The 26,156-nt window shown below is 41.0% G+C and overlaps 1 protein-coding gene across 1 annotated transcript in view; it reads right to left on the bottom strand.

The window, feature by feature from the left end:
- Positions 1 to 17,767, bottom strand: part of LOC147257311 (sphingosine kinase 1-like) — a 35,626-nt gene extending 17,859 nt beyond the window's left edge. Inside the window, exons 1-2 of the mRNA XM_086211145.1 lie at positions 17,215 to 17,767; positions 2,761 to 2,910 (exon numbers count right to left, since the gene is read on the bottom strand). Of these exons, the coding sequence (XP_086067271.1) occupies positions 2,761 to 2,910; positions 17,215 to 17,632 (568 nt within the window). The 5' untranslated portion in view covers positions 17,633 to 17,767. The remainder of the gene's footprint in view (positions 1 to 2,760; positions 2,911 to 17,214) is intronic.
- Between the last annotated feature and the right edge of the window lie 8,389 nt (positions 17,768 to 26,156).

Consider the following 26,156-nt stretch of genomic DNA (forward strand, 5'->3'; position numbering starts at 1 on the left):
TTAAATGTTATATATTCTCCAAGATTAATTTGTCAAAAAGTACGTCTATGAAATCCCCCCTCACACACCCCTGCTCCCCCAATCCTTCTCACCCACCCCCAGATTTCCTGCAGAGTACCAAGATTGCAAAGATTTCTCAACTTTTCTGTCTTTCTTCCTCATGATGGTGCCTGCCCTCTTTTTTCTCTCTCCACCACCCCCACCACCGCTCCTCTGTGATAAAAGACAGACTTTTTATCTGTTATCTGACACCGCACTGATTTCTGTACATCCCCAAACTCCAGGAGGAAATCAGAATGACAGACGAGAGAGAACTGCACAGAATAATTAAAATAATCTGGCTGTGAGCGTAGCGCACATCAGTCCTGATATGTAGTAGTATAGAGTTATACTATATATAGAGTTACTATACTACCAGTATAGATTATAGATCAGGAACACAAAACTGTATCAAATCAAATCATGGCAAAGAGGGATTTAGTGAGCGTGTCTATCCTTTCTTCATCCATATGTGAGTCTGACTGTGTGTGTACACATTTATTACATAACAGCTCTGCTGCATGCTGCATGCATATGGGTCAGGAGCAGTTGATCAGTTGGTGACAGCATGAAAACATGAAGATTAAAACCAGTGCGGGTGTGTGTGTGTGTGTGTGTGTGTGTGTGTGTGTGTGGCATTTGAGAGGCTGGAAGCGAGACGCTTACAATACCAACAGTCATAAATGTGTGTTTACTGTATAAGATTAAATAACGGTTTCAGGAGTGGTTGTGACATCACTGATGATTATGCTGCAAATACGATAACGAGGATCCATTTTGTTTTTTTATATGCAACACAAGTGCATCAGAGAACATGTTTATTTTACCATTCAAAGATTATTTCCTTTATAAGGCAATAACCAACTGACTCATGTAGAAGCCCGATCTGAGGGTGCAGATCCCTTGACCCAAATGTCATATTATTATGAATATATTGTTATCGAGGGGGGGTTGGGCAAAAAATCCTGGATCTGCCCCAAAATGTAAATGGTAGCTTCACCTTTCAGCTAGTTTCATACACTCTAGTGCAGTAGACTGTCATCCAGCTAACAGTCAAACAAATCACACAATGTCACCTTCTGAAAATAATTGCCTCAGTCATTTTTTTGACAAAATGATTTTTTTCCCGTAACACCTTATGATGTTTTGTCTCCAGTTTTTTTGTGAAAAAATGACTATGGTGATTATTTTAAGAAGGCGACGATAACCTCTTTGGCCGAAGTACCAAAAGAGAGAGAAGGAATGCCCTTGATTGTAGTGTTTCAATCATTTGTGATGAGGAGTTTCTCCAGTTTATGGTTCAGAAAGCTATATCTTACTAACAGAAACCTGAGCATGTACAGGTGACCTATACTAGACATACAGCACCTAAACAGGTTCAGTAATGTACAGAGTTATGTCGGTAACTGAAGCAGATTTGTCTTAAAAATCCAAAATCAGCCACGGAAAATTCTGTCAGGACAGTTCACACACAAGCTATATAACTCTTCTGCTCAGGGTTGAGATTGTCTGGCTGGTTTGTAGTTCCGGTTCCATGCAGGGTTTAGTTGTTGGCGTGTTAGCATCAGTGTGCAGTGTGTGAGTAAGCTAGTTTGATTTAGTTCATTAAGTTCACATAATGTTGTGGATGTGTGGACATGGGTGTCCAAGGCAAGAAAAGTTTGTTCAATATTCAAAATTTGCTTAAATCAAAAAAATAATCAAAAACTTCAGGCTGTACTTTTCTGTGAGTCTCAAGAAGTTGTAGCTCACAGAGTAGGAAAACTGTTTTGTCTTCATTCTTCTGCCTTCAACGCGCACCACTTAATCTAAGCCACTTAATCAAAGCCATTGCAGCCTAAATCAATAGCCCTCAACCTCCTCTCAGGGGCAACATCGAAAACTCTTAACTGAGGCTCCATCTATCCATCCATTTTCTTCCGCTTATTCATGATAAGGGTCGCGGGGGGGCTGGAGCCTATCGCAGTGGCCACTGGACAGGTCACCAGTCCATCACAGGGCCAACACATAGAGACAGACAACCATTCACACTCTCAGTCACACCTACAGTCAATTTAGAGTATCAATCAGCCTCGTCCTCTCTTGATGTCTTTGGACTGTGGGAGGAAGCTGGAGTACCAGAGAGAATCCACACAGGAACAGGGAGAACATGGAGACTCCACACAGAAAGATCCTGTGCTGGAGCTGGGACTTGAACCCGGAACCTTCTTGCTGTGAGGCGACAGTGCTGACCACTGCACCACCGTGCTGCCTAACTAAAACTCAAATCTAAAACTCAAATAAGGTTTTTTTTTTGGCTTTAACAGTAATATTGAGAATTATACAGAGAGAAACCATGCGACATCGCCCCTGCAAGCCAAACACAGTCAGGGCAAAGTAGTGAGTAGGAATGTTGTGTCAGATTATGAAAGTACTTCCAAAAATACAAACAGGACCATTTAGAGGGAGGAATTAAGAGACGCAAACAGTGAAACAACATCACAAACATTGGCAGCTCTAGCCTCATGTTAACAACACTTAGCTAAACATTTACTTTTGTAGCACCAGTACCGCTGTCTGGTTCTAACTCACGCTAACACACTCAAAGCTGCACATCAACTTATCAGCTCATCTCTGGTGAGTAAAACACAACGTGATTATTTTGTTTGCTCTATGTGTAACTCCTCAGTCACTGTCTAAATGCTCAAGCTGTCTATCTCTGTCCAGATCTCTCAGACTCACCGGTGATGACCAGTGTGTGTGGGATCCCGGCCTCGTTGAGCATTCTCTGGATGTGATTGTTGTAGAACGTCAGCGCCTGTCCTTTCCCACTCTGAGGGTTCACCAGCAGCATCATGTGACAAGGACGAGACAGCTCGCTCATCAACACTCCTGCAGAGACAAGAAGAACCATGATGGAACATTACAAAAACCCACAGGTCAAATGTCTATTCAGTTATTTGTAAAAGAAAAGATTGAATTAGACAACTTGAACCTGCAAACAGAGCACAGTCCCTACGAGAGAATAACAAGTCTGCACAACATAATAAATCCAAATAGGAAGAATAGATCACATAACTGTCACAGTAGCCTGAACGCTGCATGTTTGTAAGTCAGGTTTTTTTTCACATGTACACAATTAACCCAGCTAAAGTTGCATTTACTCCAAATTTACAAGCAACTATAAAAAGGGGTTTGTGCGTGTGTGTGTGTGTGTGTGTGTGTGTTCTTGTACTTGCTACATATTGAGGACTAGAATACGCATTTAACCAACAGAGTGAGGACATTTTAGCTGGTCCTCACTTCTTCAAAGGGCTGTTTAAAGGTCAAGACTTGGTTTTAGGGTCGAGGTTAGAATCAGGTTCAGGTTAGGTTTAGGGTCAAGTATAGGGTCAGGCAGTCAGTTGAGATGGTTTAGGGTGAGGGGCTAGGGAATGCATTACCTCAAAGAAAGTCCTCACAAAGATATAAGGACTAGGGTGTGTGTGTGTGTGTGTGTGTGTGTGTGTGTGTGTGTGTGTGTGTGTGCATGATTACCTCAACTTCTTTGTCAACTGTTCGGATTTTAAACAAACTTAGTTTTGATGGTCATATTTTTGGATTTATTGATTTGGGATTACTGTTGTTATGTGGTTATTGTACTGAAACATCAGGCAAAAGGGTGACGATCAATCTTTCAGCAAAAATGATTTGAGTGCTCATTAAAATGTGACAGTTATGATATGAATTGGTTATTAGCTGATAATTTATACATTTTTGCGCATTTCTTCTCTGCAGCTGACTGTATGATCACATCAACCTATAAACAGTGTGTTGTACGATGTAATACTCTGTTTTTGTTTAATTAACTGTGCTCTGTGTTCACAGTAGTTGCTAGAAAAAACTCAAGTCTGTTTCAAGCAGTCTCCTGTGCTTTGGCAAATTTTCTACTACAGGGTTCATGCAAATGAATTAGATTCAAAGGTTTCCTAGGGTTACACAGGGTTACAAAGAACTGACAAACACAGATCCCAACAGAGTCTTGCAGATTAGAGGATGAGGAAAAATGGAAGAAGTGAAAGAGGCTGGTTTTGGCCTTCACTCTCAAATGAGGTGAGAGGAATTAAGGAAGTAGTGCAAGTTTGAGGCAATTACAATATATTTGAGATCAAAGGAGGAAAAATTAGATGGAGATACAGATGTGGTGGATGCCAGGACGAGGTGATGAAGCTGTTTAGGTGGGCTGAGGTGTATCGAAAATGTTGGAGCGAATTACTCGCCCAAAAAAACACTGGTTTCCTGATCAAAATTAGAGCTAACTACTCATCCGGTGCCTTTTCTTTGTCCTCTGCTAGAAAAAAAAAGCTCAAGTAGAAAGAAGAAGCATCAGGGACTGTGGGATAGTATTACAGGTATGTACATAAGAGTTGTAGAGAAACAGCCCCAACAAGCCTGTTTTATTATATTACATCTTGTTGGTATACACACTAAACAAGCTAATCCAGGCAACAGCCAGCAGGCACAAACCCTGCAGTGATATTCCTCTTAGAGAGTGTTCTCATTTTGTATCGCAGTTTCGTGGAGTTTTTTTCAAAGATCAAAACATTGAGAGCGTGGAGGGAGGACGTCTGACAGCTGATGAATGAGTAAAGACGAATGCAGATGCTCCAAGGAGAAGCACCATCTAAAACCTACATGGCAGGTTTAATTTTAGTGGTTACTGCACTAACAGTGAAGCCATGCTACCAGAATGTGGTGAAACTGGTTGGCCACACACACACACACACACACACACATACACACACACACACACACACACACACACACACAAACACACACACACACACCAGTTTTAATCTTCCTGTTTTCATGCTGTCACCAACTGATCAACAGCTGCAGTTTGACCTGAAGGGAACTCATCAGTCCTACAGGTTCCCTCTCCTAACACTGAATGAAAGGCAGCTGTCACCTTACGACCTTAGTTGGCACACCGGCTACTTGTCTGGCTGTTAAACATTCTAAACACGAACATTTCAGTGATTCCTAAAACAAACTCTCCCGCCGGTGTAACAGAATCTCTTCAAATTCAATTAATATAACACAAAGCTGTACATAATGAGATAAAGGCAGTACCACTTGTCTCTTGGGAGCATTACAGAAGGCCACAGGAAGTTAGCATCACCACGGGTTCCCTTGACCAGGAGCTAATCAGATTTTTACTGTACATTGGATGTTTGATCTTAAAATAAACTCTGTGTTGAACTTAAGTTTATAAGACTTACATGTTCGGTCCAGCAAGATAAGCTTTCACAAACAAAAGGGTAGGGTAATACCAGAATGTATATAGGCATTGTATCAAAATGCCTTAAAATATATTAATCATCCCATTTAATCAAGATATACTTAACTAACAATGTATTAACTGACATATAGAACAAAATCGTGAAAATATTTAAGCTAGTGTGAACCACAGACCTTTCGGGGGTTTTCCCTGAAAACCAATTTGACAACTGATAGGAATCTTTATTTTGAACATGTTAAAAGGGCGAGAAAAAAAAACCCTGAAAAGCTGAGCCATATTCAAAAACAACTGAACAAAAAATAGCAGTGAATCGTCAAAACTGAAATTTATTAAACGTCCAAAAAGGAGAAAGAAGTCTAAACTTGTGTATCCTTCTCCATTAATCATTCATCACCCTTTATCCATTAACATCCTTAATTTCTCCATGAACTCTCCTTGACTTTGAGACGAAGGCGGACATTCAACCAGGTTAACTCCACACACACTCCTACGCCACCCTGCGCTGTGGATATTTGACAAGTGCAGCATCACGTGGCTTAAATAAAACAATCCGCTTTCAATAAATGCAGTTTTCTAAACTAATTTCCACGGGTAGGAAAGCCATATAAGCGCCCTCATTAATCAGCGGGCAGGACTGCTGGCACTGAAGGTCCCAACCTTGCTGCCTGTGTGCCCCCGCACAAGTCCAATCCCAAACCTCTTCCTGTGTGTGCCACCCCTCCCTCCTTCTCCAAACATTCCAGAGGGCACTATCTATCTACCCGTGTCTGTCCGTCCACGCTGCAGTTTTCCTCCTCTATCATTAGCTCAGCTGCAGTGGTGTTGTGGCGTGGGGCCAAAGTATGACATACATCAAATAAAATCACGCTAGAGTCAACACAACTGTGACGACAATTTATTTTAAGACCCTCCCCAACATGTTTAATTACACATCATCTCGTCTGCTGGACGTTCTGAAGTGGATCATTAGCACAAATGGATGTTATCACTCTGAAAAGACAAGCGGTGGGTTATGACAGCAGATAAACACGTCTTGGTTTGTTTCTCAGAGGATGGGTGTAACTCTGATGGCCTAGTGATGATATACATAGCTGCTGATAAAGATGTAGGGTTAAAGGCACCGTCCTGTGGTGATGTCACTCAGCGTCTGCTTAGTTATCATATACGTTCCACCAGAATTGAACGTGAAAGCTAAAGCTGCAGTAGAGACCAATAAAATCAAATACGGAACGCGAGGCTAATAAACAGAGGACACTGTTGTAGTTTAAGAGGCCAGCCAACTGTCATCATCACCATCATCATCATCACCATCAACATCATCACCATCACCATCATCACCAAGTGAAAAACTACAAAAAACACATCAAACACAGAGCAACAAATCTCTTCTCTGCATTTCAACAACATTCCCTTGTTTTGTGATTACAGCCGTCTCATCTGCTCTCTTCAAACTGAGACCATGGGAACTGTCCCAGATCTTAATGGAATAATCACCAGTGAGGTATTCGCCATAGGAAATAACAACCTAAATGAAAGGGAAAAACCCGAGAGCCGGAAAAAATACATTTTCCGCCAAGGTTCCTTAGAATAGCTATCTGGGTGCATACGCAGTCTGAGATTAAATGACTTTCTTAACTCTGCCTGACAAGTCAGCTCCCATTGGCCAGACACAGAGATAAAGGTTAACAGAACATTTCTCTTTGGTTTTCTCTCTAGTCGAACAAAGTCTCTCCATTATCAGCAAAAAAAAGATTTGAGCGCTTTCTAAATTTGAAAAAAAAAAAAAGCATCATATTTCCTCTGTGATTTAATTGGTTTGAATTTAACAGACAAGTCAACCATGACTCAGCAGGTTGTACATTCCTTATTTGAAACAATGAAATTATTCATGACCTTTCATGGCCATTCTGGTGATTCTGGCTGCCATTAGTGCTCGGTGAATCATCGCTGACTCATCACGATGACCTGTGTAATCAACAGCCAGTCATACTGGTGTCTTACTAACTTCCTCTAATCTACAGCGAAGCATGACCAAGCATTAACTGTTGGTGATTTACAACGAAAGTCTCCAAAATTGCCAAAGTTCCAGGCTGTTTTTCTCACTTAGCTGAGCTCAACATGAGCCAGCGACTCAGATGGGACTGGACTCACCTCGGGTAGCGTCACATTAGAGAGCTCAGGGGACAGGAGAGACATCAGGACATGGTTGTTTACTTCAGTGCGCATCATTTTAGGCAAAAACTGTCCTTTTATATGACCTACTTCATGTTAACATGAAGGCCGCCACTCACAGACTCTGTGTACACCAAAACATACACCACAGACGGACGGCTGAACTGAAGAAGACAACATAGACGTAATATTATTGTTTGAAAACCAGTTCTGCTGCTCATTTGTTACTTTACCCCGGGGACCAACCAACCATCTCCTCTAAATGCACACAGGACATTAGTGGTGGGAGAGAAAACAATCCATAAAATCCACTTAAGTATTGTGATTCCCTTTTCTTTCTTTTTTTCCAAGTGTCATGAGTTAAGTGTTTCCTCCCTCAATCAATATACAAAGAACAAAATGAATCTGATGTTCAGTTGCATCATTTCTACAATCTTGTCAGTCTAAAACACCACTCTGACTATCACCAACAGTTTAGTTTATCTCAAAAGTATATCTGTTTTATTCTGTTTTACCAACTTCTAGTATTAAAAAGCAAACCCAAATGTCAATTAATGCTGAATCACAATAGTTGTACTGCGCTATTTTAAATAGATTTAGCTCCAGAATATTGTAATTGTATTAAATTTAGGAATTTATCATCCCACTACATGTTTGTCATCAACTGAACCTTCATGATTCAGACAGGTTAGTGACTGAGGAAGACTTCTGCTGCTCTAATGTGGGCTCTAAGCCTTGAAAAACACCCATTAGGAGGGAATCCAGTTTCCACATTAAAGGGATTACTGGATTAACATGAATTTGACTCTCTATCCCTCCTCTAATATGACATATAGGTCTAATCTCAATCTATCGGGCGTTAGACCATCTGAAGGTAAAAGCCTCTCTCGCATTGTTAGGAGTTGCTAATGTGTGTGTGTGTGTGTGTGTGTGTGTGTGTGTGTGTGAATGAAAATGGTGTGTTCAGTGCCAATACAAAAACAAGTGAGAGCTGCTGAAGCTGACAGAGCTCCAAAGATGATTGACAGTTGTGCAGTCACACAAACCGAAGTTCATTTAAGTGTTGCAAAGGCGTGACCGGGTATTGTCTAACCTCAGCTTCTCAATCCAGCCAGTTGGGTTGAATTTCTGCAAACGTCCTTTTTTTTTTTTTTTTTTTTTCTTTTCTACAGATATGCGATTGTCATCTGATAGCCCCTCTGAACCGAGCTGCACCAGCATACTGCAGTTAACTACATACCAGCTCTAACCTCATGATAGCAATTTAGAGATACAGCACAATGTCTGCTGCTGATCCCTCATGATTATAGACGAGAGCTTATACTCAAACATGATTTCATTCATAGTAACATGCAGTAAACCTGAGGTTTCTCAAAGCCCGGACCAAGGCTTGAATCACTTTTGACGGTCAATGGGGATATTTTGTTGGTTTTGATAATGAGATTATTGCTAAAAATACTCAAGTTCATACGGCACAGAATCAGGATGTGTGTCATGTTCAGTTCTATGACTGGCTGCTTTATAATGGGGGGGGGGGGGTCTAGGAAAGAGCTATGCGATTAACAGTCCACAAGTGATGTTTTTTTAATCATATTCTTATATTTTGGATATTTATCAGCATTGTTGTTGTGAAATATTTGATTTCTAAACAGCCAATGAAGAAAAAAAAAGTTTGCAGATAGTGTAGGAAGTTACCAAGGGATGTGTGTGAGTGAGAGTGTGTGTGTACTTTGATTTTACGATTAATGTCCTCTTTTGGGCCACAGAAAAAAATCTCAAATCAATCTCCTTCATGTCCTCATCATCTGCAGCTGAAGGAGCAAAATCATTGAAATGTTTGAAACAACTTCACATCCACAGACACTGGCTGCTGGCATCGGTGTTAACAAGGAGAAGGCCAAAACAAATATATGACCGATTGCTCACCGACTCCCTGTTCTTGATGATGATGCAAAAATATACAAAAAGCTAAAAATCTGGAGCAAACCAAGATCACGTACTCTTTGAAAAGAAACCTTAAATTCAATGCAGGGAGTTGAATTTGGCGCTATGTCTGTGCTCCAGCACCTCCTAAGCCAAAAGCAGGAAGAGCAGGGAGACATAAGACAAAACAGTGACAACAGAGGTCAGGTACAGCCAGTGAAGGGTGGAGGTGGGTGGCAAGACGAGATGCACAGGAAACAGGGAATGTAGGCAGATGGAAGCAGCTTAAATAAGGTGCCTTCAGAGTTATTGGACAGCATACTGAGTGGAGGGAGTGTCCAGCTGAGGTGGGCCGGCTTGGATCAGCTGATTCCTTTGTGGCTTGTCTGAACTAACGCTGCTCCATTTATGTTCTCTTTTTTTTCTCTTTTTCTTTCCTACTCTAGCAAGCTGTCCGATAACATGTATTTATTTGCGCTACTGTGACTTACATCATGCTTTTCTACAAATTAAAGGACACTTCATATTTATTGAATTGAGTTTGCAGGTCTATTCATTTATAATCAGCTATATTGTACTAATCGGTTTTACTGCTGTTTACAACCGTTGCTAATAACCTTTCATGAACACAAGGGTATTAAAATACCCATCAATCAATTTGAGAGTGGTATTATTTCCAGTCTTGTTCATTAAATCAGATGTGATAACTCTTTTCCGTACTACTAAATCAAACAGGGGAGGATGCTGGAGCACACAAGCAGATTTCTGCTCAGCCAGACCACGAAGGGTGTGGAGGGAGGAGGAGGTGCTGGTGGTTAGCTGGCTCTAGCTCTATATTAAGAAAGGCAGAGAGTTTACGACATTGAGGTTTTTATTAAAATCCTCCTGCGCTGTCTCCCTGTGTTTAGTTGTCTATACAGCATCTTAGGCTTTTTTTAAAAATATAAAGATGTGCTATTAGACGGAGAGAAGGGATGGGAACCGAGAGAGGACTGCAAAAAAAAAAAAAAAAAAAAAAGCGAAAACACCCTGAAAGTCAGGCAGTTATACTCAATATAAGACTTCCTTTCATGGGAGTTAAAAATCTTAATTAATATCAGCTCTGTTAGCATGTCCAAGCTCCCCAATGATAGTTTTAAAATAAAATGTATCTGCAGTAAAGAATGATTACTGCAAGCTGTGAAAAAAAATACAAATGGGCTTTACGTCTGCATGTGGAGGAAATGGACGTCCCACCATTTCAAAAAAACACAAACACATGTTCTTTTACCAGTCAAAGAGTCTCTCTGAGGTGACACAGCTGCTCCGACTGAATGGTCAATTAGTGGTGTTTGTTGTTGTTGGTGGTGTTTCTGAGAATAGCGAAGCGGCTGAACAACGAATGCCTTTTTTCTTGATGGTTTCAAATGTAGACATTTTCTTAATGCTAACGGGAGATGAGCAAGCATTTCTTTCCCCATTATTTCTTCTTTTTTATTTAGGGAAGCTGAGGGCAGAGTGCATTTTTCCCAGTTCTTTTGTATCGTTTGGATGTGCTGGAGGTAAGAAGAAGGGCAGGGTGATATCATAAATGACACAGAGCTGCTGCGAGACCCCAGAGCTACAGAAAACTGGAGAGAGAAAAAGAGGCACGTCAGTCGCAGTGCGCCCAATGAGGAGGAGTCCTCAGGGAGGGGACTGCTACTCCCGCTGTTGTCTGCCTACACACACAACCCATACTCATTAGGGACTGATGGTGAAATACTTCCTGAAACATGAATTTTGTGTGTGTGTGTGTGTAAATAGCAAGAGAAAGACCTTGTGACAATGAGGAAGTATCATCCTGTCAGTTAAAAAATGATTAAACAGAAGGGTGTGATCCTTGATGGAATTAAGCACATATTTTATCAGCTACACACCCAAAGTTGCACCACACACTGATCAGACTCCACTATCACCCAATACAGGAAAATATATAATAGTATTTTGTTCACCCTTTAAAGAATGGAGGTAAATGTTGTAGTAAATTAGTGTTTTCATTCCAATGTAACAAAAAATCATCAGTAATGAGGTTAAATTTTGTTCTCAGTTTCACTCCAGAGTCCGTGAACAGCTGCAGTAAATATCAAAGGCTTGTTTGTTGGATATTTTTTCCATAGCTGGCTAATTTGGAAAGGGCAGCGTGGCTCAGAGGTAGACCGGCCATTTAGCAGCTGAAGGGTCGCTGGTTCGATCCTCAGTTCCCCCGTTGACCGTATTCAAGTATCCTTGAGCAAGATAGTGAACCCCTAATTGCTCCTGATGGCCCTGCGACGGACTGGCGACCCATCCAGGGTGAACCCCGCCTCTCATCCAATGTCAGCTTAGATAGCGCACCCCCCCCCCCCCCCCGCAACACTTAACAAATAGGGCAGTCTAGAAAATGGGTGGATGGGTGGATGGATGGATGGATGGATGGATGGATGGGCTAATATGGAGTTGGAAAGTGATGTCCTTAACCCTGAAAAGGGACGAGGACAACAACAAATGAGGCATCGGTTGTACTTTCATGAGATGAAACAGTGCTTACGTGTACTGTCCCTGTCAAATGAACTCATAAATAAAATCAATAAACATGACAGTGTGCAAAAGGAAAAAAAAAACAGGAGGAGTATAAAAGCGATGTGCGCATTAAACAATTCTGTAATTCTACCTTCCATTTATTCAGGTGGAACATTTGCAGTTGGAGAGTAACCCAACATGTCTTCTCACTTGTTGGGCAGCAATCTTCAGAGATGTAGGAGGACGCGCTGTCCCACACGTGTTCCCTGGGATCTCTCCCACAACACCGGCTAACATTACCTACAATGTTAGGGTTCCACAATTTCCACATGATATCCAGCTGTGATTATTTTTGACTGATATTATGATACAATTTGCGATCCTAAAAGAAATGTTACCTTGACCATCAAATTCTCATTTTCATAAATATTGATGTAATTTCAAATAGTGCTCTGACAGTTAGCCAGAGACGCATATTACACTTCTATGTGGTTTTGGAAGTTGCTTCTTTTTTTCTTTTTTTTTTTATTTGCAGCCTTAACTGACATGAAAGAAAATATTTTCATCCAACTTTTAAAGAACATTTCAAGGATGTTAGGTCTCGCCCCGTTCGGTCATTCTCACCTCTCAGGCATGCTCAGTCACATCCTAGCTGTTCGTTACTCGGGGGCCTGGTCTGCTCCAGCTGATCTCCAGCTGATCACCTCTATCTAACAGCACAGTGACACACGGTCATTGCTTGACAATCATATTGCTGCTGTCCTTTTAAATATCGTCTCCTTCTTAAAATAGTCGCCTAAGTCATTTTTTCAAGTTTCTAAGAAAAAAAAAACTGGAGAAAAAGCATCATATGGAGTTGATTTAAGCAAAAAAACAAAAACAAAAACTGGTATTCGTTAGAAAGTTTGTCTTTATGAAAAAAGTCATTAAAAAAACCTAAAATTATGGTCCAATTCATTTGAAGACAGAAAATATAACTGAATAAACTTAAATCCTTGGGTTCAGTCACGCTAGTCTCTTACATTATAAAATTCACCCCCTGATCATATAACATATTGTGTTTCTCTTTGTTTAAATTGCGTGTAATAGCAAATGCAAACCATGGCTCTACAACCAGATTCCAGTGAGTCTCAGCCAGAGGTAATGAATTAGTAATAGCACTGACTGGCAGAGAGAGGCCTGGATTTTGCTGCTAAAAGGAGGTTGGTTCCCCTGAGATTGTGGAGTAAGGTGCTTCTTATCTGACTTTTCATCAGTGCTGTTTCTATCATTTCACACTGCAGGAACAGATAGACAATTAGCACAGGTCAGGGTCTCTGGATGATTCAAAGACCTTTTACCCTGGAACAAGTCGAGGTGGATTGTACCACGATGTGCTTTAAAGTTCGTAAACTGATGTTTTTGGGAACTTTTACTGTTGGTTCACAGCTCTAGTTGCTAGCCTCCAGTCACCATTAGCTTCAGGCTAAATATACATGACTGGTTCTTCCTGTATTCTGGAGTCACAAAGAAGTGATGCAAAAGAGAGAAAACATCTTTGCACCCTCACCAGTACTCTATTACTGAGTACTCGAAGAAAAAAAAGCAAGTTCTTGAGGTAAAGCGTTAAATTAGAAATTATGCTAAAATCACACTATGATTGAACTCTCACATATCTGGTGCAACCCTGAAATGTCACATTAAAACCCCCCGTGCTAGTTATACTGTTGGGGAATTAATTTTCCGATGAAAGTTTTGATTTAGTACTATCCTACACTGAAGCTTGAACAGCTCTAGCGAGTCTGGTGAAAGTTGTGCGATGGTCACTAATCCCAGCTGGGTCCCGCTAGCTGCTAATGTGTGGTGATTAATTGTAACTGGTCAGTGGAGGCCAAGTGATTAAACCCAAGAATGATTGATTTGATCAGTAGCGCCAGTCACCTCTCGACCTGCTGCCCTCGTCTCTCCACAGATGAATTCAATCAGTTTTCTGGTGACACAAGATCGATATCGTTTAGGAAAAATGTAGCAATGATTCTGAGGTGTAAACTGTAATTGTCAGAGCAGGGATGATATTCCCTGAAACAAATAACAGGAACTTGATATGCTAAGTATGCAAACGACTAGTCCTGACAAGGGCTGATGAGATGGATGACAGAAAGCTGAAACTGTATCTTATCTTGATACTTCATGCTTGTTTTTATTTCGGTAATAATACAGTCGGTGATGTGACAGCATCACCCAGTAATCTTGAGATAATAAGAAGAATTTTATTCCCAAAACAAAATTCTGGTTAAAATACAAATACTAATTCATAATGTTACCCCAGAATAAACAAACGAAGATGTAAAAATTGAGCAAATGACGTTGAATTGTTTGAACATACACAATAGCACAAAGTTGTCTTTATTAAAAAAAGCTTAGAGTGTGGATGATTTGAAAACATACGGTTATTTATTAACCAACTATTGATTGCAAGATGAAAATAAAACACTTTTTTTTTTTCAAAAGCATGGTATAATAGTCACGTTAACCCAAGACTGGAAATATTCACTCTTAGACCTCATTTGGAAGCAGACTGGTCTAATATTTCATGGTCAGCTGACTGTCAGAGGTTAAGTGGCTCTGGTGAAAACAGAAGCTTTCAGAATAATGTTGTGAGTAAGTCAATCCAACGACAGGAGCTTCGATATTGATGGAGAGGTCAGACGTGCTGCACTGACCTCATTCACACGAAAGCTTCGGATGCAGTTTGGCCTTGCAGGCATAACGCTGCATGTTAGTCAGGAAAAATGCTGCTGGTTCCCAGAAATATCAAATAACAACCGGAATGGGGTGTGAAATTAATGCTACTAACCATGCAAATGCTTAGAAATTTGACACGTCGGTAAGTTAAATGACCTGACTTTCATCAAGCTTCTATCCAAAATGCTCACTCATACCATACAAGATAGTAACTTTGGTTGGGTTCCAGTGCTTTGCTCATCGTCAAAGGGAGGCCATGGGCTATGCTGCTAGCACTGATAATAAAATAATACTACTATCAAACAGGAAAAAGCTCCATTGACTTTTGGATTGCTGAGTCACTTCACGACCCACAAAGGTTTCTAGTCTCCCACTGTATAAATAAATTACAGGCAAACAAAGATGTCATTTCTCTAATGTAAATTCATTACTGCAGAAAAGGTCACAGCAGGTTTTACACAGCAGAAGACCTGAGTGGAGAGAAAAGCGTGTTTCTACTGAGCAGGTGACACCATGGAGACGTTTGTGACAACCAAAGAAGAACATTTGTGTGAGTGTCTCAAGTTATGCTTGAATCACAATAAGTGTCTTAGCAAATAATCCTATCTAGCATCGCTAGGAGTCTGCTCTTAGCTCCTCTGACAATGACAGGCAGTATAGAGTTTCAGCATATTTTGTCTCGTTAAAAATACATTTGTGCAAACTGAGAGATGCTATCTGGGTCACAGTGTGGCAGGGATGTGATGTCTGTGAGCAGGAAAAGGTTTATGTGAGGTAAAATTTTACATATAATATATATATATATATATATATATATATATATATATATATATATATATATATATAAAATACATATTTGTTTTCATTCAGGTTAAGCACAACAAAAACACAAAACTTGTATTTAGAAATCTCCAATTATTAAGTGTTTCCCAAAGGAGTCATTTGTAATTGTCTGAAATAATTAGTAGTGATACTGCTTGTGTGTCTCTGGTGTCTTAAATTTTAAAATGGTTTGTTTAATGAATGGAGTTTCTACAATGTGACTCTCCACTCCTCACCAGTCCTACTGTTTTATTCATTTTAGAAGTACTCTACATTAAATTAAAGAATCTCCTCCTACACAAGATATCACTCCACATGTAATAATAAACTATAGTGGTATTACTGCATTGCATTTTTCAAGTGTCTTTTATGCTGAAATGTTCTTTACATCCCTGTTAACTGAAATATCACTCGTCCTATAGATATAAATAACGTACTTCACCCAAAAAGCTTTTCTCACTAATGTTTTCCCTGCTGTATACCTACGACTCCAGAATTCAGTAGGCCAGCCAGCCACGTATGTTTAGCTTGAAGCTAACGTTAAGCTAACAACAGCCACTGCAACAAAACAGCAAAAAGCAAAACTTTCCAAAACAATATCCGTTTACAAACTTTTAAGCTTCTCATCTGGTATAATCCCCATCTTCTTCATCCACTTGTATGCTCAATTCCACCACACATTGATTAAAGCTAAATAACCTAACAACTTCCAGTTTGGTGCCACTGAAGTTGCAATTAGCTAACAGCGACCTACTCCTGGTGTCATTCTCCATTCTGGAATCCCAAGAACTGACAGGAGGCAAAAACATCTTAGTTCAAGACAACCGTTTGTGATTACCAGGAGGACAGAAAAATACTTTTTGGGTGAAGTATCTCTTTAAAGGTCTTTGTAATTAATTAATTAATTAATTAATTAATTAACTGCGCTTCTCAAACAGCAGTAATCCAAAATAGACTGAGTAAACTCAAAAAGATTTCCGAAACCTCCTCCTCTGAATTTTCAGCATTCTTCCAAAATTGTACATATATTATGTTTCAAATCATATTACTGTAAGTGATATTGTTCCTGTAAATGCGGACTAAAGATGATGGATCTCACTAAGGAACAAATGCCAGTGACTGTAACATCCTTAACGAACGTGTTGACCACTGAGCCGAGCGCTCCTCTGATTCAGCACTCCTCGCAGTATTCCCCCCCCCCCCCGTCAGTAATGTAATCACACCCTCGTCTTTGCAGGTCACAGCCGCAACAGCGAGGCGGACCTGAAACTACCACTCATTCCATCAGTGTGGTGATTAACAGACGGATGGGGAAGTGGACTGTTTTGAGTCAAAAATCTCAAAACAATCGGGTGATCTGCTCTTTCTTCTGCTCTCTATCTGAGCAATAAACTCAACATCTCCCGGCCAACTCATCAGAAATGAACCGCGGGATGCGACGCAGTCAGACCCAGCGTCGCTCCCGATGGCAGGAGAGCTGACGGATCAGCTTGAGGGCTCCGGGTCAGTTCAGTCACTCCGAGATTGACCTCAACACCCTGCAACATCGTAGGTTTACGTCTTGCGTGTTTACGTCAAAGTTTCCACAGTTTAGTCACCGCTCTCATTAAGCAAAGAAACTAGAAACAACGCGTTCTGGTCTCAGAGTCCCCACGATTGGTTCCATTCAGAGTTTTTGTTTTTTTTTACTTAGGTAATACCGTATTACTTCTGATACTACTTATGAACCCTCATTACTAAAGAATGTCTCTCACCGTCTCTCAGGTACTGTTCCCGGTCTGAGCGCTCACGGATGGCGCGAGCCCACTTCTCCGCCTCCTCGAGGTTAGCTCGCGGGTCCTGGAGTGTCGCGAGCCGAAAGCACTGTTCCACCCTCTGCCGCGACACCCCGGAGCTCATCCAGCGCCGTTTGAGCGGGTAAAAGTAGGCTGCTAAATACGCCGCCGGGTCCGCGTTGTCATTTCCCCGGTACGCCCGGCAGCCGACGCAGTCTCTCAGGCTGAGTACCACCTTGTTCCTCCCGACAGGTGTCGGCGTGAGCCGCTGGACGATGAAGTCCCTGTCCGTCAGGCTCACGGCACATCTGACTTTTCGGTTACCGGTGGCTGTGAATTCCCCGTACAGCGTGTTCATAACTGGGTCCCCGTCCTGCTCTGCTCTCCTCTGAGCCATCCTGGCCGGACAGGGGAGACCGGGACGCGGGGGGTCCGGGAGACAGCAGCGGCCAGGCTGTCACATAACTACCCGGTCTGAGAGATGCGAGTAACTACACACAACTGACCTGACAGACTACTGGCTGCTGTTGGACCGTTGTCAAATGCAACGATATCAGACGCGCTATATCCGCCTACACTTCAAAATAAGAGCCTCGGTCTCGGAACGTTACAAATTTACATTATTGTTTTCAAACTTAGCAACTCTCTGGTCAAGGTCGTACATGTTGCATTTTATAAACTCTTGAATTGTATGGGGATATTTGAGTGCAAAACACTTTTTTTTTTTTTACATTTATTGCTGATATCGTTTTTTTGTTTATTTTTACAAATCCTTTTCATGTCATGAGCCCTAATGAATCCAAATTAGTACCAAATTTAGAACTAGAAGGGAAGCATAGGGCACATCTCTTTGTATGCTATATTATTTCGTCCTATATTTCATACATATATTTTAGTGCAAAATACTTTTTTCATACATCGCAAAATTCATCACATTTTTAGTAGCCTCTGGGAAGTAGAAGATCCCAAAATCATGATCAGATATTGATGCTTGATAGGAAAAATGGGATACTACTATATTTTTACATTATGTTGGGTTGTTTTTTTGTATTTTACTTCCTTCTATATTCAATATGAATATTCACAAATGCAACATTTGTGTTTTGTAATGCATTGCAAAATTCTTTTTTGTGGAGTAAATGTTATTTTCACCTTTTCATTTAACATTAACAGTGCTGCTTCAAGCTATATAGTATAGCCGTCTATAATAGAGTATACAATCTTTACGTCAGTGGAAACACAGAAATACTGTAAAACTGTGTACAGGGATTGCTGCCATGATGTAATTGGAATGTTTAAACCGACACAATCAGGATGGTTAAAAAAAACTGAGCCCAATTCAAACATAATACGTTCTTCTTAGATATTCAGTGTTTCACTGATGATATAAAGACTAACAGGTCTTCTCTATGTCAGTTACAAAAAGGAGTAAAGGGTCTAATAAGTTTAAAAAGGGTTTCATTTGGCCCCTTTAGCTCCTAAGTAAGTTCATTTACCAAAGATATTACATCACATGGTTCAAAATACTCAGCTACTTAAACTTCTTTCAGAAAATGAACATAGACAAGGCTCATCTCTCTCTTTATTAGGCGTACATCATGGAGCTCACTGTCAAACCGCAGAGTCGCAGGCAACAACTCCTGCTTTTGTTTTGGAGGGTTTAACCAGCCAACCTTAAATAGATGTTGTGGGTTTGTATTATCAGCTTGACGCTTCAACTTACTTTCAACTTTATGCTGTTTAGTAGTGTGAAAATAAGGAGCATGACGCCCCCTACTGGTTAATGTGAGCAGCTCAGGATCTTCTTTGACAATGTGTACTACTGGAATACGAAAGACCGATTAAACCACCTCGGAAATATAAAAGGATGCTTTGAAGGTATTAAGCTGAAAGCTGGAATCATGTTGCCTTGGTTCTGTGTTGGCTGTATTCTTCATGCATGCATGAAAGTGTGTAATCGCTCCACTATGTGTCAGCTTATTCAATAGGCAACTGACTACCATCAATTTATCCAAAATAAAAGTACATGTTCCACGCCAACAGGCTCAAATTGTGATTCTAATTTTCTGACTACGGAATACAAAGCAGAAATGAATGTCTGAAGCAGGTCTCCCCCCTCTTGTAATTTGCTCTGAGAATTTTTATTTTTTTTTTAGAATTTGTTCTCTTTCATCAGTGCTGTGTCGTAGTCAACTGGACAGTTAGGGTTTGTTTGAAGACGTTTTGACTCTCATCCAAAAGGCTTCTTCAGTCCAGCTGACCACTGAACGAGAACCTTCAAGGATAATGCTTTCTCTTCTTTGACTGGTCCCAAAATGGCCACCGTAGACTTGAGGGCAAAGATGTGTCTATAGATAGTATGTTAATGAAGTACTACATTTACGCTTTTTGTATTCCAACTCATTCTGGTTATCTCCAGGAAGAGCAGGAATTCCCCTTGAGTAACACAGACCACAATGAACACAACTGTATCAGGCTGCAGGTACAGATGTTAATATCTCCTTTCCATATGTTGTCAGACAATTATAATAACAATCTGAGTCTGTCAGTTTGAGAAAGTAATAGCCAGTTGCCTAGTAGATTAAATCATAAATATTTAGAGCACTGGGGCTCAGGATTCTGCTCTTAGTCCACACTGGAGCAATTTCAAAAGGGTTATTTCCATCACTCACTCATTAAAGCAGCACGGTGGTGCAGTGGTCAGCACTGTTGCCTCACAGCAAGAAGGTTCCAGGTTTGAGTCCCGGCTCCATCACAGGATCTTTCTGTGTGGAGTCTCCATGTTCTCCCTGTTCCTGTGTGGGTTCTCTCTGGTACTCCAGCTTCCTCCCACAGTCCAAAGACATCAAGAGAGGACGAGGCTGATTGATACTCTAAATTGACTGTAGGTGTGACTGTGAGAGTGAATGGTTGTCTGTCTCTATGTGTTGGCCCAGTGATGGACTGGTGACCTGTCCAGGGTGAACCCCACCTCCTGCCTGAAGGCTGCTGGGATAGGCTCCAAACTTCGGCAAACAAATCAAAACATTTGTTGATACATTGAAGAGCGACTGCTGCTGCTGCTGCTTGGCTGACTTAGAGAGGATGAGGAGGGATAATTCTGAATCTAAACCTGAGTTCATGTCCATATGACAACTTTTCTAAACAGTAATGATGGATCTGGTTTCTATTATTACTGTTTGAAATTTCCTCCTATTTCACATTTTTGAAAATAGTAACAGAATAATCATCTGGAATTTGAATTCCATCAATAAACTGCAATAACCACGATTAAAAAAAATCCCGTTTCTTTGTGAGTTGTTCAATTCCTGAGTACTTTAGTGCACATGTGCCTTTACCTTTTGTTTCTTTCTTTCTATTTTTTTTTTGGGGGGGGGGGGTTGCCTCAACAAATCTTCAAGTGAGGTTCACTCTTTAAAGGGAACGTTCATCCAAAAATGTAAGTGCAGTCATCATCCACCCATCATCACGCTGTTGGAGGGTTGAGTGAATTTTTTTAGTTCACCAAACACTGTTGGAGTTTTTGAGGAAAAGGCAATGCAGGAATTTCCTAAACAATTGATGGGAATGTCAAACAACTTTAAACTTACAAAGAATCCATGATAAAACCATGAATTTGCTCCCCGTCTGAAGTGGTCCTGAAGCCTCAACACGGCATCAGTGATGCTTCTCTAAACAATCTGGCACGCTGAGGCCTCAGGAGATATTTCAGATGGGCAGCATGGAGGGACTTTTATGATTTTATGAAGTTTTTTTTTTAATGTAAATTTACTTAACATGAGTTGTTTGGGAGATTCCTGCAACGCCTTTTCCTGTAAAACTCCAGCGGGATTAAAAATATTCCCCCTAACATTCCATCAGCACGAAGGTAAGTAGATAATGACTGGATTTTCACTGTTGGGTGAACTATCCCTTTATCGTTTATAAATCACTGACCATTACTTTCACTCACCAGCAGATGGAGATGTGAGATTGAGGAAAAACTAATCTACTCCGTGTTCAGCGTGAAAAGGCAAAAGCGAAAACTGAAACTTAAGTTTTACAGCGGCGATTGAGAGGAAATAATATCAGCAAAAGTGAAAAGTCACCACTTACAGCTGATTAATCTCAAATGCACTTAAATATTTCTATCTTATCAGATCTCACGCAAAGGTTTGCCCCTTTACATCTCACTTCACTTTGTAATGTCCTATGTTATATAATTTCATTGCATATTCTACATCAATATTGTGTCATATAAGGTTTCATGTAGCATCCCGATCATCTTGCAATTTAATTATTTCCATCGTGGCCGTCCCACTTTAATGTAAGTAAACAGATCTAATAATGAAACTCTGCCCCTGTGTCCAACGTTCTTCATCTTCGCCCCAGCAGATGGGATCTATCTGAAAGACACGTCGCTTTAGGAAATAATTAAGATGTCTGACTTGGTTTTGGTCAAATCACAGTCATTCTTATGTTCTTTTTTTCGCCCCGGGCGTCAGCACACGATCCACAGAAAGGAGAAGGGGGAGTGGGAGGAGTAGGAGGAGGTAAGCATATATGCAGATGGGAATTAGTGGTCCCAGTAAACACCTGGAGCCAGAGGGGAATCTAGATCTTATTCACATGCAAGCCTTGTACCACATAATAGAGAATTGGCTGAAATGCACCGGTTTTCATCTGCTTCACACTGGAAGCAAGGTAGCACATTACCTTAGTTCCTTCTTTGGATGTGAATGCCCCCCCCCCCCCCCCCCCCAAAAAAAATAAGACATTCAGGCTTTACTCTGAACACGAGCATATTATGTAATTTGTTGCAACGGGAGAAAATGCCTCTGAAAAATGTGCATGTTTCTTCAGTGTGAGATTATTACACACACACACACACACACACACACACACACACACACACACACACACACACACACACACACAACAAAAGAGGCTTTTCATTTCAAACTGCAGGGTAGATGCTGATTTCCTAAACGCTATTGATTGAAAATAGCACAGCTGAGGAGCAGCAGAGGGGCCATGAATGGAGACAGTAGATTCTCACTTCCACGCTCCTCCAGCTGTGAGCTCTATCGCAGCCCGGCCTTAGAGGGGGGAAGAGGGCTGTCCCTGCATATCGCGTTTTTCATTGGGTTGAAGAGGGCTGTCACCCCGTATGTGTTAGGGTTCATCTCAAAAGCAGGATGAAAACATCATTTTCCCACCAAAATCTCCTGAGCTAGAGATAATTGACACAAGCTTAATAAGTGATAAGGAGCAATTATCTGTTGCCAGGGTGATGCAGCGCAGATGTCAACTCAGTACATATCAATACAGCCAATACGTTAACCTCACTTTTGCTTATGTAAGATACAACTCACTGACCCTTCACACACACACACACACACCAACAGAAAAGTGAGTGGGAGGAAGGGATGTCATATACCTCAGCATTTAGTTAGAATTGGCATCCAACATGACAGATTCCCCATCTGGGTCGCTTAGCACTGATGGCTTGCAGAAAGGTTTCGCCTGTCTGCCTGGCTCTCCCTCAGTTGGCCCTTAATTCTGCTCTGATTCTTCAGATGCCCCCTCCCTCCCACCCCCATCACCCACGTCCTTTTGTCAAAGCACTGCCATAATTATGTAAGAGTTATGCAAACCTGTCACTGGTATCAACAATGCAATTAACTCATACAAGAATCTGGGCGATGATAGTGATGAGTGTGCAGCCAGGTGTTGAGAATGTCATCATCAGAAAGAAATAAAGTCTTCATTGCAGTGACGCTTCATGGAGAGCTGGTGTGGGATTTGGTGTATTTCCATGCACAGCTACTTTATTAACCTGTTTAAATACAGTCAATTAAATCAAAATATGCTAGCAGGTCTGCTTCCAGCTAAATGCTAATGATATTAGCTAAAAATCCTCAAAATGCTATCATACAGATGTTTGCCACACACGCAACATTTAGTCATCGGCTATATTCACCATACAAAGCTGCTAATTGGAGATGTGCGATCTACCAAAAAGGACGTTGTGGATAATCTGGGGATTTAAAAAAAAAAAATTAAATTAATTAATTTATTTATTTATTTTTAATGGATTTATTCAAATGTTTTTCATCCTTTCCTCCTCATAGCTTTCAACATAAGTGCCCTTGTTCACGTCCTCGTTGCTCTCTTGTTCTCTGACATGACTTTGTTACTGTAAATTACAAGCTAGTTTCTTGTTCCCCGAGACTTCCATGACAAGCTGGCTGTGTTTTCATGGCCAGTTGGCTCAAGCTACATTTCGGCTTATGTCGGGTAAGGGAAGAGCTGCACGGCGCTCAGAGGAGGAATGAAAGCGGTTCCAAGTGAGTCTATAACGATGTTGCATGTAAGTTTAAGCTAAAAATGATGAAAAATGTTGCTTCAAAAAGGATTGCAGTATTTCATAGTTTAGTTAACTGATTATCAATTCATAAATGATATTAAAATAATATGAAATTGCCATCTGAGTTTTCCCAAACCCACACTTTTTAGTATTCAGATTGTTCTCTTTGAGCTTCAGTCCGTACCAAAATGAATTCACTTTGATACCGTAGGAGAGAACAAGAACCGCTTATTAAATACTGCATTTCATATTCTGCTGGTAGACTAATTTGTCTAGCTCCAAAAGCACTTCAGACATCTTCTTGTGCCATTTTGAATTCAACTCTTCTGCAGTCTAGTTTCTCAGCTGCCCCCCTCCCCAGCAGCCACGGGGCATCCAGAGGGCTGAGTCACTCGTCCAACTGAAGATAAGTCAAGAAGAGCAGATTGGGGGAAAGCCCAGGCCTCTCCTCTACTGCGGGAATCACTCCTCATTATGTATGGACTTGGTTTAGTGGGTCACACCCATTCTCATGGCCTGGTTGGCGGAGCGTGTTGAAAGGGGCTCGGACAGAGGCAGCTGCATGAGTGCGAGGGATGAGCATTGATTTGTGTCACACGGGGTGATAAAGACTCTTGCAAAAAGAACCGAACTAACTTGCCTGACTCAATTAGAAGGAGGCTATGTAACTCCTGAAATGCAGCGTTGTGGTAGAAATGCTCTGAATACTGAACCCAGGGGCATTAGAGATGTGTCCGGGGGGGGTGCATCCACGTCTTTGTGCCTGCTGTAGATGGTGTCATTTGTTGGCAGGCAAAGATTTGCCTACCTGCTTCTCTGCACTCAAGACTGAAGCATAAGTCTAAATAATGTTGGACCTGAAACCTAAATTCACACGTTCACAACATTAAGATGATGAACTGATTCAGTGTAGATTCAATCCCCAGGTCTCCAGTTTATAAAAAGGCAAAGATCAGTTTAGTTACTAGGTAGACTGAAAAAAAAAAGTCACCAGTTAATTGAAAAGAATTTTTTTTCCCCGAATTTTTTTAGAATGACTATTTGGTAAGAAAGGGAGTGCAGGGGTCATGTGCAGAGGAACCCCTCCACTGCAGCACCACTGAGTCAGTCACTGTAACATTGTCTTGATACATCAGACAGAAACCATTTTCTACCAGCAAGCTGGATGAATTTTTCATGGTTATGGGATCATACTTAGCCAGCTAGCTGACCTCAGCTCCAATACAATGATATTTTTGACGACATCCAACTTTTCGGGAAAAAAAAAAAAAATCACAGTTCTGCAGTTTATAAAGTTGGGTCCATGACAAAATAGTGTTTAGCTGACTGCACAAAGCTCTGACCTCAATCTCATCCAAACTTTTGGGATGAACAGGGTGATCATCTGTCAGTCCAACACCAGGAACAGAGATTGTAATTTAGCGGCCCACACCTGGTGACGATATGAACACAGTAATGTTTTTGGGGGGGGAAAAAAAGAGAGTAATTAATCGCTAAAAGATGATCATTTCTTCTCAAACAAATAAATTAAAGATTTTTTTTTAAAGAAAGTTACAGTGCACTTTTTTAATACTTTGCGCTTCATCAACATGTATTCAAAAGGTTCTAATGACCGAGGAAAACCTCAGATGCCATGTTTCCTCATATTGTGGACTAACTTTTCAGGAGGAGGCTGTTAAGCTCAAGCAGCATATTAAAAGTCACGAGTGAAGCAAAAAAACCCAAAACACGATTAAAGTCTCTTTAAAATCTACGGTTAAAATGTGTTTCCTTAATTGCTTGCCAACTTAAAATCTTTAATGTAACAGTCATTGATATCAGGCAGCTGTGGCTCCCTGCTGTCTCATTACCTCCATTACTGTGTCACCTCTCATGGCGCTTCTACCTGACCTATTCAGATACACTCGTCTGGATATCGCCCCTAGTCTCCAGGAGTGGCGCCCTGCTGGTACTGAGAGAGAAGCCAACAAACATGTCATATCAGTTGCTATTCTCACACCTCTCCAAACCACTCAAGCCCCCCAGCCCCCCCCCCCCAACAAAACCTCAACCTATCAGTCAGACATCCCTCAGCCCAGAGAAAGAGAGAGAGGGAAAGAGAGAGAGAGAGAGAGTGTGTGTGTGTGTGTGTGTAGGTGATGTGTTCGCGTCTATGCCAGCTGTGGATGCGGGGGGGGGGGGGGGGTATTATTGTTGCTGCGTGCTAACTGCCTTGAGTGGCATCTTATCAGACTTTTGCTTGCACTGCAGGAGGCGGCAGCTCGCTGCATCAACCTGCTGCTGATTATGAGGCGCTCTCATCACGGCCGCAAAGGGCATTCACAGACATTTAGATTTGAACTTGTCTGGGTTTATTTCACCAAACATAAATACAGCAACAATCGCAGAAGATTTTTAAAAGACAATAACCTAAATTGACTCAGAGCAGAGAGGGGATCCTGTAATAGTGTTCTGTTCTAACACGATAGACAAAAATGCAATAAGAATAAAGACAAACAGTTTTCTACTATCCTAATATAGATCATATAGAGCAAAAATCTCTGAAAAGATCAAATTAACTGTGAGCCATACT

This window comes from Aulostomus chinensis, chromosome 8 (genome assembly GCF_037954235.1).
Source record: "Aulostomus chinensis isolate RoL2024-O1b breed Wild chromosome 8, RoL_Achi_v1.0, whole genome shotgun sequence".
Classification (NCBI taxonomy): Eukaryota; Metazoa; Chordata; class Actinopteri; order Syngnathiformes; family Aulostomidae; genus Aulostomus; species Aulostomus chinensis.